The sequence below is a fragment of the Lutjanus erythropterus genome, chromosome 23, assembly GCF_056507025.1.
Source record: "Lutjanus erythropterus isolate fLutEry1 chromosome 23, fLutEry1.hap2, whole genome shotgun sequence".
NCBI classification, from domain to species: Eukaryota; Metazoa; Chordata; class Actinopteri; order Lutjaniformes; family Lutjanidae; genus Lutjanus; species Lutjanus erythropterus.
Window position 1 is genome coordinate 2673213 of NC_139339.1, and position 18979 is coordinate 2692191.

Consider the following 18979-nt stretch of genomic DNA (forward strand, 5'->3'; position numbering starts at 1 on the left):
ATGAAGATCAAGACCAAAGTCACGAACATGTGTGAGGATTTTTTTTTACGTGTTTTCCTCTCAAAAAGTGGGAGAAAGAAATATTTCAATATAAATGTCATGCCAAGTCAATTCTGTTAATAGCCAGGGTGCAAAATGAACTTTTTTTTTGGCAAGTGACTGCTCACATTTTACCAACAATATAGCTCAACAGTGACTGGCCATATAAAGAGTTTTAAGACTAGAGCCAAGCCAACCAACTATGAGATGAATCATGACCATAAAACAGTTGATTTAGGGCAAAAAAAGTTTGGAAAACTGAAAAAAGGCAAAGGTAAGACTGTGTACAAAATTATTTCAAGAGTAAAGGAACTACTTATCCCATAAACATCACAATAAACCTTATAAATAAATATAAATATATAAATAAATTCTGGTAAGAGCTAATATTAAATGTCCTGATGAGATTTATATTTAATCTCTACGTCAAAAGAGGAACTCTCTGTCCCGAGTCTACCTCTGAGTGGTCCGAGTGGTCGTCTTTCAGTGAGTTGGTGTTTTTTAGCTAGTTTTAAAATGCAGTATATAAACCATCTCTCTCTCTCTGTAGTGTATACATATGTATAAGTTGTACACATGCATATTACTTTTGTGATCCTCCTCATTTAATTGAAATATAAAGAGTAAAGTACATTTTCAGATAATAGCCTGTTTCTGGCTTTACACACGACTAATGTTTTTAAATCATCTAAATCTTACTTTGCAAAACTTTTATACAGTTTGCCTCAAATATTCTTTCAATATTAATAACCATTGTAGTTTGATCATCTTTTGTCAATAATTGTAACCATAGGTATTATCAGCAAAACATACTTAAAACATGAAATGTAAAAGTGCTCATTGTGCATTAAAATGTTCCCTGCCAGTGTTTAGGTATTATATCTGATGTTTTTGGATTCATATTGCTGCTGCATTAATGTGTGTGTTGCATTTTGCTGCTGTAGACGTTTAATGTTGAGCTCATTTTAGCTACTTTATATACTGTTGGTTAGTATAATCCACAGCAATGCATCGTGGTCTATAAGATGTTTTCAACTTGGTGACAATGAATTCTCCAGCTAATCCACAAGAATAATAAAAAAAAAGGTAATTCAGCTTAAGAAGCAGGGGAATTTTCTCAACCCATGAAGGAGCGCTTCATCCTGCAGTTTATCACAAAATTTAAAATTCAAAATTCACTGCATGTGGAGATACATGGTTTTCATTAGACAGGAAGGGTGTGAAGAAAAGTGTAATCTGAAAAGTAGCTAAAACTGTCAGACAAATTACATTACATGGTGTCCAGGTGTTGGATACTCTACTGACTCTACGCTTTAGTATAATGTGTATAGTTCAGAAATAAAGCTGATAGATGAACATGTAATTAATTCACTGTAAAATAAAATCACCACTTCACACACTGTGTTTTTGCAGTCAGGCTTTTTCTGAAGTTTATTTCGTTCATATTTTACAGATCATGTACATTTACTTGGTGTCTTCCATCTGAAGCCAAGCAAAGGACACTTTTCCTCACCAGGGTCCTGTCACTGTAACAAACAGAAACACACAACAAGTGTAGTACAGTAAAATGTGAACAACCTGCTCAGCTTAAAGCTCAAGAATACGACAGAACAGTTTTCATCCTGAACTGAATCGGTTTGTAAATTAAGGTGAAGCATTAGCTTATTTTATATATTTGTATTTTAGCTGCTAATCAATTCTGAAAGCTTCATTAAATCTAAAATATGATCGCATAACCACAGATCAAAGGCCCCTTTTGATTGTATCAATTTTTCAGTAATTTATTTTCCTCATACAGAGAGAAACCCAAAGAAACATCTGCAACAGATGTGGTTAAGAGAGGTGCAGTTGTGAATGTGCTAGTAGACCTGGCAGGATGAGATATAGTGGGCCAGATGTTGTTGTGAGTGTACCAGAGGAAGATGTGAGTTGGCCAGATGTGGTGGCAAGATGGCCAGATGTTGTAGAGCCAGATCTTGGAGTGAGTGGGTCAGATGCTGTGGTTAATGGGCCAGATGTTGCAGATAATGGGCCAGTGTTAAAGTGAGAGGGCCCATTGACGGCCAGATGTTGTTGTGAGTGTACCAGATGAAAATGTGAGTGGACCAGATGTGGTGGTGGGATTGCCAGATGTTGTAGTTTGTCAGCCAGATGTGGGAGTGAGTGGGTCGGATGCAGCTGTGACTGGATGGGCCAGATGTTTTTGTGAGCGTGCCAGAAGTAGATGTATGCGGGCCAGATGTGGGACTGTGAGAAGCAGATACTGTAGATAATGGGCCAGATGTTGATGTGTGAAGGCCCAGTGTTGTAGGGAGTGGCTCAGATGTTTTGGGGAGAGGGCCAGATGTTGTTATGAGTGTACCAGATGAAGATGTGAGTGGTCCAGATGTTGAAGTGTGAGGGACAGCTGCAGTTGGCCAGATGTTAAAGTGGTATGAGCAGATATAGATGTAAGCGGGGCTGACGGGGACAGATGTTGTAAATAATTGGTCAGATGTTGAAGTGAGAGGAGCAGAAGCGGCTATTTGCACTTTGAGCATGTTTGAGTAATTTTAAGTCCTTTGTAGTCTCCCAGTTTTTTATCGGAAGGACACTGAGTTTTAGGAAACGGGTCAACGCCCCCCAGTGTGGTATGGAGGTCTGCCAGAGTCTGACTCTGCAGATATTTAGGACCATCTCCAACATTGTTGTCCCAGTGTGCGCTTGCGATCCACATGTTCTTCTTGGAGTTGTAGCAGCAGAGTGCCGACCAGACCGTGGAGGGAATATTAACCTTGTTGTTGAGTTTTTCGGTGCCGGGTTGTGCTCCAGTCACCACAAAGCCTTTAATCTGTTTGTTGTTGTCTTTGCAGAAAGTGTCCATGACACATTTGATGCAGTCCTCCATATTCTTCCATCTTCCCTGGTTGAATTTGTCTGCTTGTGGAACGATGTTGGTCAGGGTCATGGTGGACTCTTTGTCATCGTCGGTGGAACCATAGATGCTTGGACTTAAATGGCCTTTGTCATAATGTAGACTGTTAACATAATCGGTGCTGCTGGCCTGGTTCTTGTAGGTTTTGCCTTTTCCTTCATCCTCCATGTTCTCTTCAGGTTCACCCTCAAGCTGTAAGAGTTAAACACTAAGTTACTGATGCAGGCAGAGCAGCCATAAAGTAAAGATGTTCAAGAAATCTTCAATTAAACAAAAGTGTTTAGAAAAAGCTGCACAGAGTTAATTTAAAGATGTTGTACTGAATCTCTCCCTAGAGAATTAATCGACTTCAAAATCTGTGTAATGTAAAGACAATTGTCATGAAAATGTATTAACAGATTGAGTTTTTGTTTAATGACGTGGTGTCAGAGTTTAAAGATTCACCATGAAATAAGAGGTTGTTGTAACTCGAGTGTACAAGCCCTAAACTTAACATGTTTGATAAGAGTCCCAGCCTGAAGACACCACATTAGGAGTCATAGTCTCACCTGTTGGCAACAGGGCATTTTTTCATACTTTGATAAGCTGCTCCTAGCAGGCTGATCGAATGTGGTCAGTAAAGCTTTAACAACTTCATTTCAAACTTCAGTTTTGTTAAGTATGAGCATTTTAGTTGGTAATAGTTGTAACATTTTAGCCATGGATGTGGATGCACCAACAGCAATCACTTGCACCCAATACAACTATATTTTTATGAGACAGAGAAAGAAAAAACTACCTGTGGTTCTATCTTCCAGTAGCCTGTGGGCCTTCCTTTATCTTTAATCTCGATGTACTTGTAAGCAGAAAACACAGGGATCTTGTTAGTGATGTCGTAGAGTGTCAGAAACCTGGGGTTGTTTTCATAAGTCTGGCAGATGGGTTTGTATCGGTTCTGTTCCACGATGTTCCCATCCACCAAGATGCCTGGGAGCTGTGGTGGTTTGTTCTGAAGGAGATACTGGTTACAGTCTGCCACAGAGTTCACCACCCTCGCCACTGTGGGAACAATGGAGAGGAAGAGGAAGGCAGAGAGGGACAAGAGAGACCCCGTCTTCAAGGACGTCATCGTCAAACACTGTGAATCAGAGAACAAAAAAACATTACAGTTAAGTTACAGTTTGAACCACAGCAGGAAAGTAAAAATATATCATGGATTGGAGCGAAGGTGTAGAGTTGAGGATTTCTCTGGTTTTTATCAAGCTTTGGATTTCTGCAGTGAGAGCAGAACTTGGCACTTTCAACATTTGGACATGGGTGTATTTATTAGATTAAAATTTTTTTTTCCAAAAACAGATTAAAGAAGCAACCCACCAACTGCTACAGTAAAATACATAGTCATATTTATTTTAGTAAAATAATGAGATTAATTAAAGTACTCTTCACACCAATTAAAATGTTTTTCACAATCAGTGGTAGTGAAGTGGCAGAAATATGACTGTATGTTACAAATTCTGTTTGTTATTTAGACTGTTTGTATTTATCTAGTTCAGTTCTCCATAAACGCTGCAGCCAGCACGCTTTTCAATTTTCATTTTACAAATTTGGTAATAGAAGGAGCTGATTGTAGATGATTTTCTGTTTAAAAAGACAAGAACTAATAAAAATTTTTTTTTTTTTTTTTGTTTTTTTTCAAATTTGTTCAGGTAAAAAGAAAAACAACAAAAGCGTTACAGTCACTTTTCCGTTTGCTGGTTTAAGAAACAAAAAGGTATTTTCATGTTACAATGTGATTAACTGCTGATGAATTATACTTCATACACGGGCCGAGCTGTTTACAGATTTCCATTTAGAAATAGGAACAATAGACAGGGAAACAGTAAAACAACAGATACAATATTCATTCATATTTGTTAAGGAAAAAAGAAAAAATCGCATTGCTTATCTGTTTACTGGTTTAAGAAAGAGAAACAATTGAACCAAAGTGACTGACATTTTTCATTATACAATGTAAATAACTGTAGATGAATTAAACTTCACATCTGGCCCAGCTTGTTTCCTGATTTTGATTTTTTTTCTTTTCTTGAATTTTAAAACAAAAATCAGTTGGCAGCCAAGTACACTTTCAAGACAGGTAGTTTCTACGTTTTTGTTTTGTTCTTTCTAAATGGAAATGGAAGTCCGTTTGTGTGAAGTACACTGACCCATTTGGTCCAAGTTGTCTTCCTTAAATACCAAGTTAAAGGCCGTTTTTCTTTTCTGATAGGAACATACATACATTGAGACATGGCAGGAACCATACCAGTGCTGTTATTACCCCAGTGTGGCTGTAATGCCCCTCCTACCCACACTAGCAGCACCCAAAATACCACATTTCTGTATTTGTATTTAAATAATTTAGTCTTTTATGAGTCAGAGAAATAAAAAACGTACCTGTGGCTCTTTCTAACAGTAGTTTGTGGGTCTTGGTGAGAATAAGAGCTCAGTTCTACAGCAGCGCTCCAGAACACACCTGCCGAGAGGACAAGTGAGCAGCCTCGAAGAACGTCACACTTTTATACCTTTCATGTCTCATGAAAATTCGTTAATTTTTTTCTGTTTATTGCTCAATGACTCTTACAAATAAAACTGTGGTGAAACTGGTCTATACCAGTTCCACTCTGACCTTACAACATACATACGTTGAAACAGAAAAATACTGTGACTTGGCCATTTTGACCACAGATAAGAGTTACAGCATCAAGTGTCCCATTACACAGAATCATTTTCATTTTGTATCGAACCATTGTTTAAATTAAAATAATGCATTATCTTTATAAACTAAACTTTATTATAATAATAATAAACATGACCATTTAATCACAGATTAAAGGCTTCTTTTGATTGTCCCAGTTTTTCACCACAGTTATATCTTGTCCTTATCCAGGGAGAAACCCAAAGACACATCTGTACACACAGATGTGGTAAAGACAGATGCAGAAGGAGACGAGGTTTTGTTAATGTGCTACAGGATGAGATCAGACTAGATAAAGCAGGCCAGATGTTTGCCTAATACACGTTTGAGTGGGCCAGATGTTGTCGTTAGATGGCTAGATGTTGTGAGTGTACCAGATGTTGTGAGTGTACCAGATGTTGTGAGTGTACCAGATGTACAACTCCAATTCCATAAACGTTGGGACGGTGTGTAAAATGTAAACAAAAACATAATGCAATGATTTACAAAACTTTTCAACCTACATTCAGTTGAATACAGTACAAAGATGAGATATTTAATGTTGTAAATTAATGATTGATCAGTGAACCACCAGGAATATTTTTGATCTGTTACATGTCGGTTAATTTTCATACACACAGACACACACACACACACACACACACACACACACACACACACACACACACACACTGCTTGTGTTTAGAAGGAAACCCTAGATTTGTGAATTTGTAGACCTCGTTTATTCATTCATCAAGATTAGGTGCAGTTACAGCCCAACTCTCTTCATTTAAAGCTCTTAACCAGCTCCTTGTCAATGTTAAATTTGACAATTTTAAAAGTGTTTTTGTTAGTGATGCATGAGTCGGTCGGAAAATTCTTCTCAGTTTCTCATCTTTCTTATGAAACACAAACTTATTCTACACTGGCAGTTTATTAAAGTTTGGCGGTGTGACGCGTTTCTCAGTTCTTTCTGTCTGTTTTGAGGAAGAGGAGAGAACAGGAGAGGGAGCGCTTGTTTTGTGTGAGCGAGCAGCAGGTGTACAGTGAGAGCAGAGACGGGAGGAGAGAGAAAACCGAGGAAAGCTGCAGCGGCACTTCATTGATTCCAAAAAGAAACGTGCGCGTCCTAATGAGATGTATCGATACGCTGGTGCTGCATCGATTTGTTTCCTAATTCACGTTCATCTTTTTCCCGATACAGGCCGTCTGAACGTGCTGATCGTAGCTCCGCTCCATGACGACTTAATATCTCTGAGTCATGGTAAAAACCTTTCACAATACACTTCACCTTTCTCTCACAAACGCAATTATTTAGACAGTAAATTAAAGTGTGATTGGACCCGCTGCCTTCTGAGGAGATGAAGAACATCTCCATGATAACTCTGGGACTTCCGCCTTTTCGCTCGGTCATCATCATATTAATTTACATATATAGGATTGATTTTTGAATTTTATGAATTGATTCTGAGTCTTCCACGTCCGCATCGCGTCTTTCAAAGTCTGTTTTAAAGAATACACACGGGCTCACCAGTCTGGAGGAACGAGCAGCCGTGAAGAGCGTCACACTCTGATGTCTTATCAGAAACAACATCCTCATTTAAGTTCCTGTTATTTCTTAGTGACAGTTAGAAGGAACAGTTTGATGAAACTGATTCAAACTAGTTCCACCCAAATCCTGCAACATGCTGGAAATGTTGAAATGGAAAAATACTGACACAAACAAAAGGTATAATATCAATTTTCCCATTAAACAGAACAGTTTAAATTCTGTATTGAATAGCTTTGGAAAAATTAAGGAAAAGCATGAACTTAATTTTAGATATTTTAAGTTTGCATTTAGCCGATGATCAATTGAGAAAACTTCATTAAATCTTAAACATACCTGTATAGTTAATGCTGCTGGTTGTAATTTACAGTCTGCATTAACAGGACTGAGTCATAAACATGGTTCCCCGGGGTCTGGTGATGCAGTGCTTCTATAGATGATCCGGCAAAGTAACGGAAATTAATAAGCTGCTATTGCTGGGGCGGCATCTCCCTACAGTATTTTCTACTTTTACACTTATTTTTATGTGATGTTACCTTTGACAACAAGGTCTAGGAGGTGAGGTAGAACCTGTGCAGTTCGGCTGTAATTTAATTTATACTTCAATATCAGTATTTTTGCAGTAAGATGATGTGCTGCTCTGTTTCATATGAAGAGTGCTGTGGTTTGGATCAGTGATGCTCTGTAGCACACTTCTCTACATCACTCCGTCTGGGTTGTTGATCTATGGTTTTTGTGTTGCATGGTTTGTTCCCGAGTCCATGTAGTGTCCTTTATACAATGATGAGGGTTTTTAATGCAGTTTTTAATGCAGTGCTGCCTGAGGGGTCAAAGGTCACAGACATTCAGTGTTGGTTTTCAGTCTTGCTCCTTACGTGCAGAGATTTCTCTGGATTCTCTGAATCTTTTAATGATATTATGGATTGTAGATGATGAAATCTATAAATTCCTGCAGTTTTGTCTCGACAAACTTTGTTCCTAAACTGTTGGACTGTTTGTAGTTTCTCACAAATTGTTGGACGTGAACCACTGAGCCTTTCGAGGACGACTCAGACATGATACTGTCATCTGTCACCAATTAGTGAGATGCCAGATGTTGTGAGTGTGTCCAAGGCAGATGTGACTGGGCCAGATGTTGTAATTAGTCATGTGTTGTCATGATATTAGAATTTCTCATTTCAATATAGTACCTTGAAAAACATTGCTATTCGATACCATTTCTGATATGATGAGAGGTGGGGAGCAGCCCAGATGTGTTTTGGGAGACGGCAAGTGTGCCAAATGCAGATGTGATTGGGCCAGATGTTGTAGTTAGTGGACCAGATATTGATATGAGTGGGCCAGATGTTGTGAGCGTACCGAATGAAAATCTGAAAATTTTTCCACATGTATTCAGTTGAATTCAGAACAGAGTGGAGATATTTAATGTTCAAACTGATTAACTTCATTGTTTTTTTCACTCTTTTGTGTTTGACGCCTGCAACATGTTCAGGAGGGATGAGCGCCTCGAAGAGCGTCTTATCAGAAACAACGTCCTCATTTAAGTTCCTCTTTATTTGTTTGTGACAGGTACAAGTAACCGTTTGATGAAACTGGTCTAAACCGGTTCCATCAAGACCTTACAACATAACACATTTTCAGCACAAACAAGAGTTACAACATCAGTTTTTCCATTACACACAAATTTTTTCATTCTGTATTAAATAATTTTTAAATGAAGGTAATGCATTATCTTTAGTTTATTATGTTTAGTTTGCATTTTTAGCTTTTGATCAATTTTGAATCTTTCATAAAATCTTAAATATAATTATTTAATTACAGATTAAAGGCTTCTTTTCACCACAGTTATATATTCTCTTCATGCAGGGAGAAACCTAAATAAACATCTGTACTCAAAGGCTCGTCTCTGAAAGACATCATGTGGATGGCAGCATATGTCGCTCCAAAACCTGTATGTCCCTTTCAGCATTAATGGTAACTTAACAGATGTGATAGTTACCCATGATGCCCTGGGCACTAACACACCCCCATTTCTTAACTTGCATTTGTAGATGCAGAGACAAACTGTGTTTACTGACAACGGTTTTCCAAAGTGTTCCTGAGTCCATGTAGTGTCCTTTATACAATGAGGAGGGTTTTTAATGCAGTTTTTAATGCAGTGCTGCCTGAGGGGTCAAAGGTCACAGACATTCAGTGTTGGTTTTCAGTCGTGTCCCCGACATGTAAAGATTTCTCTGGATTCTCTGAATCTTTTAATGATATTATGGATTGTAGATGATGAAATCTCTAAATTGCAGTTTTGTGTTGAGAAATGTTGTCAAACGCAGTTTTACTCAAAGTGGTGAACTTCACCAACTCAACTCACCTGTTTACCTGTGAAATGTTCCAAACAGTTTTTTGAGCATTGAACAACTTTCCCAGTCTTTTGTTGCTCTTGTCCAACTTTTTTGAAACGCGCATCAAATTCATAGTGAGTGTGTATTTAACAAAAAAGAAGCAAAGTTAATGAGTTTGAATATTAAATATCTGGTCTTTGCACCGTATTCAACGGAGTGCAGGTTGAAAAGTATTTGCAAATCATTGATTTCTGTTTTTATTAAAATTTTACACAAAAAGACGCTAACAGGCCTTTTGCCTGCCCTTTTCTTTCTTTTTTCTGTCATCGCTGACATCTTAAAGGGACAGTTCACCCCCTAAATCAAAAATACATCTTGTTCTTCTCGTCTGTAGTGTTTCTTATCCACCTAGATTTTTCTCAGGAGAACCGCTGAACTTTCGAGACAGCACCTTTAGAGATGGGACTGAAAGCCACTCGGCTTGTGGTGCCCAAAACTTTCATTTGAAAAAGTCAAAACCAGCATCTCTTTATAGAAATCATTTATAGGAACTACTTTCTTTCTGCTGTAGAATCTACAGGAACTACTTTCTTTGTCTCTACAAGACAGACAATACTTCCTAAATGAGAAATGTATTTCTCTCAACATAAATAAATCAAATTTTATGATATTCTGAAACAAAAAAAAAAAGAATACAGTAATAAAAGCCAATTTATTCATAGACAATATTGAAATAATTCAGGTTCCTCATGTTAAATCCTGAGGATCCATAGTTTATCATAGTTCTAGAGTTTGTTCACTGATATATCATTCTTGTATTTTAACTGTTTATTACAGCTTAATTTATCCTTATGTTATGTACTGTAATACTGTGTGGGCCGCCACATGTCCATTTTTCTCAATAACATTTTGCTAATCCAGAAGAAATGTTTGAGAATGATTAAAAGATGTGATTCCTCTGCTCCTCTTTTCAAACAGTACAAACTTTATCAATTTTAATGTGAACATAAACCAGACTTGTGTGTTAATGTAAAGTAAAGTATGTGCATCTAACTCATGAATTAACTTTTCCATAAAGTTTTCTCAGACATTCACTCATATTATACAAAACACTCAAAAGACTTTCATCTTCCATACTCTCAGATGTTCCTTAAAGGGATAGTTCACCCAAAAGTTCAGTCATTATCTACTCACCCTTATGTTCATTGAAGGTCACAAAACACTGCTGGAATGGAAGTGAATGGTGACCAGTTTTCAAATGGAAAAAACAGCTGGAAAAACCATAAAATGCCTCCACGCTGCTCGTCTGGTGTCCAAGTCTCCTAAAGCCCAGACGTTCTGTTTACTTGTACTCACATACGTCACACCACACACACCACGTGATGTTCAAGAGCAGTCGGTCTTATCAGCACTGATCTTAGATCATTTGTAGATTTCGTATTGTGTTTTGTATTGTGCAGTGTGTACCAACTTCTTTTATTTGTATTAGGCAGCTGCGTTTACTGTGCTCTGTGTTGCACAAGTTTTATTTGTTGCATCTACTTGCTATGTGCCGAACTACAGATGGAAATTAACGTCTCGCTAAATCTGGTGCGACCATGTTTTCATTTCTTGTAAATGAATAATGTCATTGCACACTGACCTTTGGTGTAAATAAAAGTTTTTTAGTCAACTTGGTTTGTTGGGCCTGCAGGAGACTTGGATTAAACCAGACAAGCAGTATGGAGGCATTTTATAGGTTTTTTTTTTTTTTTTTTTTTTTTTTTTTTCCATTTGAAAAATGGTCACCATTCACTTCCATTGTCTGGGAGATTCTGCAAATCTGTTTTCCTGTGAGTCCAACAAACTAAACCTGACCTTCAATAGGCATGAGGGTAGGTAGAAAACAACTCACCTTCATTTTTAGGTGAACTATCCCTTTAATCAATACTTTGAAACATGGAGGAGCATCTCATTGGAACATCAACCTACATCTCTACAATCAACATCTACATTATCGTTGTTCAGAAAACATCAGAAATAGTCAATATTTAGCACTTTTTGGATCAGTTTTATATCATCAGGACACCTTGAAGTATGACCATTGTTATTCATATGAAACATTTTGGCCTCCAAATTCTCCCGTAAAATGCTCTATTTTTATTATTTTTATTGTCTTTTTATACACATTCATAAATTGTGCAAATAAACTAAACTAAATGAAGCTGCTCACAAGAGGCACTGGATTAGTTTGAGTAAACGAGTCATGATTCCTAAAAAGAGACACTAGTTTTGAACTTTTCAAATGTGTCATTTAGTCCCGGTATATTGGAGAGAAGGCAGAAATCTCCAAAACTCTAATTCACACCAAAACAATCGATGGAAAATAGGACGATAAGTAAATATGTGTTTTTGAGTTTGGGGTGAACTGTCCCTTTAACATAAATAATAGTCAGTAAGTTCATGATGTTATTTTTTCTCTGTTAATTTTCTGCAGCATTTTAAATCACTGGTTAACATAAGACTGTCATTACACTGTCATAACCATGTCATGACATCCATCCTCATCAGACAGAAGAGACGATACATTAATTTATCTCAAAGACTAAAATCTGTTTTTCTGAACATGTTTCTGTTGGTTGTCAGATATTTTCACTGCTGAACCAAACATGTTATATAAACTAATATCCATCAGTCCATCATCGATCTGTATTCTACTCTCATGTCATGAGTTCTTCACTGACTGTCGCTCCTGAGCGCCATCTAGTGTCCTTTTTGTTTATTTCAGTTTGTACTGAACCTGTGATCCTCTGCCAGCAAAAGTGTTGGATTCATTTATTTAAATTATCATGATATTATCTGTTTTTTTATTTTTACAAAAGGTGTCATAGTTTAACAAATAATATTTTAATTGTTACATCTGAAATAGTTCACAGATTACCTTCTAATCTGACAGTGTAAATCTGAATATACTACTACTACTACTAATAATAATTATAATAATTAATAATAATAATATTTTATTTAATGGTGCCTGTCATGACACTCAAGGTCACCTTATATCGATAACATAGATCAGTGGTTCCCAACTTTTTATCCTTGTCACCCACTTATATCTAAGAAAAGTTGATCATATAAGGAAATTAAATTTCAAAAGTCTTTATGCATAAAAGATGTGTATTTCAGGACAGGGAGTGAAACTGTGGAATTCTCTGAACTTTGGTTGGACAGAGATGATGGATGTGTAATTAATTCACTGTAAAGATAAAATCAACACATGACACACTGTGTTTTTGCAGTCAGGCTTTTTCTGCAGTTTATTTCGTTCATATTTTACAGATCATGTACATTTACTTGGTGTCTTCCATCTGAAGCCATGCAAAGGACACTTTTCTTCACCAGGGTCCTGTCATTGTAACAAACAGAAACACACAACAAGTGTAGTACAGTAAAATATAAAGAAACTGCTCAGCTTAAAGCTTAAAGAATATGTGACAGAACAGTTTTCATTCTGTACTGAATCATTTAGTAAATTAAAGCGCAGCATTAGTTCAGCGGTTCCCAAACTTCTTCTGGCTTTCTGCTCCCCTGCAGGAGCTGCAAAAACTTAATGCCCTCCCCACACCCCCCAATTTTTATTATCAATCATTCACAATAACTGGAGAAACAACTGATTAAAAATGTTTTAAACTGAATTTTAGTGAAATAAGGACTAGCATGATAGCATCAGTAAACACTTGTTCATTTCCCTTCATAAATCACATTCATTCAACTTTGTTTCACTCTATATTTCTCCCCTGGTCGTCCACGTCCCCCCTATATTGGCTTCTGTTCCCCTCAGAGGGGCTCACCCACAACTTTGGAACCACTGCATCGGTTTATTTTATTTTATATATCTGCATTTTCGCTGCTAAAAGTTTCATTAAATCTAAAACATTATCATTTCCCATCACAGATTTGGGGAAGAGACATGCTCATGTAGGTGAGACATAGATGCAAATGGGACAGTAAATGTGGCAGGATGGCCAGATGTGGTGGTAGGATGGCCAGATGTTGAAGTGAGAGAGACTGCTGTAGATGTGATGTGCCAGATGGGGGAGGTAGGTGGACCAGATGTTGAAGTGGCAGGAGCAGATACAGAGTCAAAACAGCCAAATGTGGGACTGACAGGGACAGATGTTGTAGATGATGGGCCAGATGTGGAAGTGAGAGGACCCAATGTTGAAGTGGGGGTATAATGTTGGCCCTCTTGTGAAGAGGCCCAGATGTTGTTGTGAGTGTATCAGACATACGTAAGTTGGCCAGATGGTGAAGTGAGAGGAGCTGAAGTGACTAGGGTCTGCAGTTAGAGCATGTTTGAGTAATTTTGGGTGTTTTGTAGTCTTCCAGTTTTTTATTGAGAGGACACTTAGTTCCAGGAAACAGGATAGCACCCCCCAGTTTGCTCTGGAGGTCTGTCAGAGTCTGACTCTGCAAATGATCTTTCTTATCGCCTTGAACATTTTTGTCCCAGTGTGCGCTTGCTATCCACATGTCAATGTTCGTTTTCTTGTTCTTTTTGACGTAGTGACAGCAGAACGCTGACCAGACCGCGAAGGGAACATGAACCTTGTTGTTGAGTGGTGGTTCTGGGTCTTCAGTGTTGGGTTGTGCTCCAGTCACCACAAAGGCTTCAATCTGATCGTTGTCTTTGCAGAAAGTGTCCATGATACATTTGATGCACTTCTCCATCTTGTTCCATCTTCCCTGGTTGAAATTATTTGCTTGTGGAACGACGTTGGTCAGGGTGTAAGTGGACTCTTTGTCTTCTGTGGTATAACTATGAGAGCTTGGATTTAAATGGCCCCTGTCGTACTCCTTGGGTTTGTTATAATCAGCTATAATGGCCTGGTAGTCGTAGGTTTTGCCTTTTTCTTCATCCTCCATGTTGTCTTCAGGTTTGCCGTCAAGCTGTAAGAGTTAAACACTAAGTTATTGATGCAGACAGAGAAGCCATACTTATCAAACCCCCACTCAAAATCTGTGTGTGCATTGCAGAGTTAAAAGTTAGACTTTTGTTGACTGGTACATCCATTACATGGCATCCAGTGTCAGTTTAGCCATGAATCAGGAAGTTGCTGTAATTTCAGTCTACAAGCCCCAAACTTCACGTTTAATAAGAGTCCCAGCCTGAACACATCTAGATACCAGGCCTGTTACGGTAGGCGCATTTGTCCCGTGACGTCATGACATGTGCTTCATAGTTTCGGTACATGGTATGTGCACGGCGCATACAACAAATACATCTGTTTTTCTGACTGACTCAGTCACACTATAGCCAGTCTGGCAAGTGTGGTAACACTCCAAACCAGCAGGTGGCGTTAAATCACCCAAACACTGTTTTTCAACCACCATTGTAGACAACACAGCAAAACAAAGAAAACTATGGATACTTTTCATTTGGTGAATTTGTCTCTCCGTCTCCTCACGTCTTAGCTTCACCCAGCGAGGTTATGAGAGAGAGACGGATGAGGAGACGAAGCTGTGAGATGAAAAATCCTCTGTTCCTTTGAGTGTCAGTCTGAAGCTAAGACAGTTATTGATGAGGAGCTGATAACAGCTGTATCAGCTGTCAAACTGACTGGTATGATCCATTAAAAAGTGTGTGACAGTGATGCCACAATACTAAGCTCTGAATCACTGCTGTACTAGACGTTTTCTATTTCGTCCCGTTTGTGTCATTATTCAGAACATGCAGTGATTTGAAGTCTAATAACACTAATAATGCTTATAATCAGTTATTTCTTCATGAGCTCTTTGTCAAACCAAAGAACATAAATATTCACATCAGAATCATTAAAGTGCTGCAGAAACTTTCTCATTGGCAGCTGGACTTGCTCAGGCTCTTGAAAATGTTTCACCTTTTGTCCAAGATGCTTCTTTCAGTTATTTAACCTCTGTGGGGTCTTTAACAGCTTGGACCTTCCCCTCAATCAAGTGAACCGTTCGTGTCATCAGAGTGAAGGTGTGAGTGGGTGTTGTTAAGGTCACTTCTTAGTTGTTGACTCACCCTGCCATCATGTGAGTCGTTAGAGTCACATGACTGTATGGATGGATATTAATCTGCCAGGGGGGTGATATTAGTCCTGCAGTGTATGTGGGTGAGAGACTGTGTTGTAGACCTCCTCCTCTGTTGAGAGATGGTCATTCCAGGTGAAAAAAAACAGTTTCTTTTGCTCATCTATCAAACCATCTGTCTTCCCTGGCCATTGAGTCCTGACCCAAGAGATCGGCTTTCCTATGTTGTGCCCCACCCTTATGTAGTGGTCATTTACTTTCTTCAGTGTTCAGGTCTGTCAAGCTTTTGCTTCAAGACGTCGCTGGGCATGGGCATGTGGTGTTTGCTAAAAATCCTCCTGAGTTTTTCAGAAACACCCGCAATGTATGGAATAAATGGTTTGCAAGCTTGTCCACTGTCCAATATAGCAAGGAATGCACAGACCTGTATGTTTGGGAAACTAAACATCCGCTACATAAGCACAAGCACAACACAGGAGAGCCAGTTCCTCAGGACTCAGCAGTCCACCTACACCTCAAGGCCAAGGAAGATGGTTTGAGAGAGGAGTAAAAGATGCAATTGTTGTTCACCTGGAACGACCATCCCTCAACAGAGGAGGAGGTTTATGACACAACATTTCAGGTATATACACTGCAAGTCCATCAGTCACATACCTCTCAAAATGTTAACAACCCGGCAGAGGTTAAATAACTTGAACTCGCCCCTAGTCAGTTAGAATCGAAATAACCTTTTGGATAAGAGGTGAAATGTGTTAAAGAACCTAAGCAAGTCCAGTTGCCTACAATAAACCTTTAGCCAATTCCATGACCTGGATGCCTGAGAAGCTTCAGACATTAGACGTCCTATCTTACACCAGCACAGTTACCATTTTGTCACATCTGCAAGAAAGCAAATTAACTTATGCTGTGTGTGCGGCCATGGGTAGGAGGTCTAAAAATGAAGGCAAAATGAAGGCTATCTTGTGCACGACACATTTGAGTCAAAACCACTTGGTTGAAGCATAAAGTCTGTGCTGTAGAAAGTCTGTCTGCAACACAGTAACAGGTGCATTTTACTTGCAGTAATTACTTGTACTCAGTACAATACAACTATGTTTTTTTTTAAATTAATTTTGTCTTACATACCTGTGGTTCTATCTTCCAGTCATTTTCGACATCTCCAACCGGTGCAACCTGACTGTACTTGTAAGCAGAAAACACAGGGATCTTGTTAGTGGTGTCGTAGAGCGTCAGAAACCTGGAGGTGCCTTTATAAGTCTGGCAGATGGGTTTGTATCGGTTCTGCTTGTCGATGTTCCCATCCACCAAGATGCCTGGGAGCTGTGGTGGTTTCTCGTCAAGGAGATACTGTTTACAGTTTGCCACAGATTCCACCACCTTCGCCACTGTGGGAACAATGGAGAGGAAGAGGAAGGCAGAGAGGGACAAGAGAGACCCCGTCTTCAAGGACGTCATCGTCAAACACTGTGAATCAGAGGAGAGAACAGAAACCATCAGGTAGGTGTGTGTGTGTGTGTGTGTGTGTGTGTGTGTTTTGGGTCGGGGGTGGTTGTTGGAAAACACTGTTTTTTGACCGTATTCTGTAAATATTATAATTTTGTTTTTTAAATATTAGTTTTATTCTTGGGACAACTTTTCAAAATATTATGATCTTTTTCTTGAAACATAATTTTGTTTTTGAAACAGAAAATTTGACACATTAGGACTTCATTCATTCTATTTTGAATTTGTCCTTGAAGTTTTTTTTTTCTTTAAATACTTTACCCTTTTATCCTTCCTATTCTTGCAATGTAATGACTCTTCTCAAAATGTTATGACTTTATTCTCAAAATATGATTAGGTTTTTCTTGAAATATTACAACTTTGCTCCCTGAGTATTAAGAGTTTTTTCTCTTAATACTGTATTCTTTTATCCTCGAATTCTCTAAATTTTATTGACTTGCTGACTTTATTCTCTAAATAATACAATTTTATTCTAAAAAAAAATATTTAACTATTACATTATTACTTTACATGAAAAATATTTAGATACAAAAACTCTATTCTCAAAATATTATGACTTTATTCTTGATGTGTTTCTTATTTCTCAAAATATTAGATTAGGTTTTTTTTCAAAATATTAGGCTGTGCATCTTTTTTCTTGTAATATTATATATTTTTTCTAAGTGTGGTCATCATACTAATAAGTAGAACTGTGACTTTAAAATCCGAACTAAAAAATTTTTTTCACATAATCCTCTTTTGTAAGACCTCGATAACAGATTCTTTTTTATACAGGAAAGTATATATATTCCAGACACAGTTTGTTTCTCTACAGAACTGTTATATTAATTAAAAAGTAGTTAGTGAAAGTGTTAGGTCAAACTGTTGAATATATTTCATATAAATGGTTAATCTGTTAATGCTCAGTAAATTTTCAGGTGAGAAAAACCTAAAATGAATACAGTATGTACAGTAATTAAGTATGAAGAAAACACGAACCACTTGGTGCACAGGTTTCCCAAAAATCAGCCAAACGTCAGCCGTCGAATCAGCCGTCTCGGTGTCAATGCCGCGTTTGTCACCAGAAGAGCTTCTTCAAGTGTGAAACAAGCTCATGAGGGGCATCCGATTTAAAGTGAAGAGTGATCAGTTCATCGCAGAGGACGAGAGAATATGCAAACTTTAGTTACTTATTAATCAGCCTTCATGACCCCAGAGAAAGACTTCACACTGTTCTTTGGTTCATTTCACACTAAAGTGAACACAGAAATGTTTTGCATAGTGATAACTGTGACATGAAAATAGTCGGTCCTGAGCCTGAGTTTTCACACCAATTCAAATTTGGACCTGATAATATCTTTAGCTCCAGACGATAACTCCCTGGAAATGAAAAGCTGCTTAACTGTCTGTTCTTTATTGCCACTGTCCCTGAATACAACCTCAGTGAGCTGCTGGCATGAATGAAGAGTCTCATTACCCAAAGATGATCCTTGACTTAAGTCAGCTTTTAAATCAGACTGAAAGACGTAATCAGAAGTTTAATGACCCCCAAATCATTTACTTTTTTGTTTTTTTTTCCATTGTCTGACAAATTCAGCTGTGGCGCAAATCTGTTTTCATGTCATCTTCATCACATCCTGCACGGTAACATTAAAAGTACTATAGAGAAAGACCCAGATGAGATACCTTTTAAATGTTAGTCCTGGAAGGAAAATGAGTGCAGTGTACCAAATCACGGAACCAGAACCATATCGCATTTTTTTAAAAAAAAGTAAAATGTAGAAAAACAGCATTACAATGAGAAACTACACTCACCCACCACTTTATTAGGTACGCCTGTTCAACTGCTCGTTAACACAAATATTTAATCAATCAATCACATGGCAGCAACTCAGTGCATTTAGACCTGAAGACGACCTGCTGAAGTTCAA

At 38.0% G+C, this 18979-nt stretch overlaps 2 protein-coding genes across 4 annotated transcripts; both read right to left on the minus strand.

Annotated features, from left to right (window-relative positions):
• Positions 1-1441: 1441 nt before the first annotated feature.
• On the minus strand, positions 1442-10884 carry LOC146305333 (endonuclease domain-containing 1 protein-like). Of its 3 annotated transcripts, none has more exons than XM_084712854.1 (4): positions 10725-10873; positions 5366-5444; positions 3732-4070; positions 1442-3145 (listed from the first exon to the last, which is right to left on the minus strand). In XM_084712854.1, the coding sequence occupies exons 3-4, from the start codon at positions 4059-4061 to the stop codon at positions 2561-2563; spliced, it is 915 nt and encodes a 304-aa protein (XP_084568980.1). In that variant the 5' UTR covers positions 4062-4070; positions 5366-5444; positions 10725-10873; the 3' UTR covers positions 1442-2560. The 3 variants fall into 3 exon arrangements, with proteins under 3 accessions (XP_084568980.1, XP_084568981.1, XP_084568979.1); XM_084712855.1 differs by lacking the exon at positions 10725-10873 and adding an exon at positions 7177-7201; XM_084712853.1 differs by lacking the exon at positions 5366-5444 and having other exon boundaries at positions 10725-10884.
• Positions 10885-12797: 1913 nt separating this feature from the next.
• LOC146305334 (endonuclease domain-containing 1 protein-like) lies at positions 12798-18188 on the minus strand. Its single transcript, XM_084712850.1, has 3 exons — positions 18048-18188; positions 16692-17030; positions 12798-14459 (listed from the first exon to the last, which is right to left on the minus strand). The coding sequence occupies exons 2-3, from the start codon at positions 17019-17021 to the stop codon at positions 13842-13844; spliced, it is 948 nt and encodes a 315-aa protein (XP_084568976.1). The 5' UTR covers positions 17022-17030; positions 18048-18188; the 3' UTR covers positions 12798-13841.
• Between the last annotated feature and the right edge of the window lie 791 nt (positions 18189-18979).

What these genes read in the sequence shown, in the direction of transcription:
- LOC146305334 (XM_084712850.1), bottom strand. Translation starts at nt 17,021, where the DNA reads ATGACGTCCTTGAAGACGGGGTCTCTCTTGTCCCTCTCTGCCTTCCTC. An exon ending in ACTGGAAGATAGAACCACAG is followed by an intron (nt 14,460 to 16,691) that starts GTATGTAAGACA and finishes TAACTCTTACAG; the next exon opens with CTTGACGGCAAACCTGAAGA.
- LOC146305333 (XM_084712853.1), bottom strand. An exon ending in ACTGGAAGATAGAACCACAG is followed by an intron (nt 3,146 to 3,731) that starts GTAGTTTTTTCT and finishes TAACTCTTACAG; the next exon opens with CTTGAGGGTGAACCTGAAGA.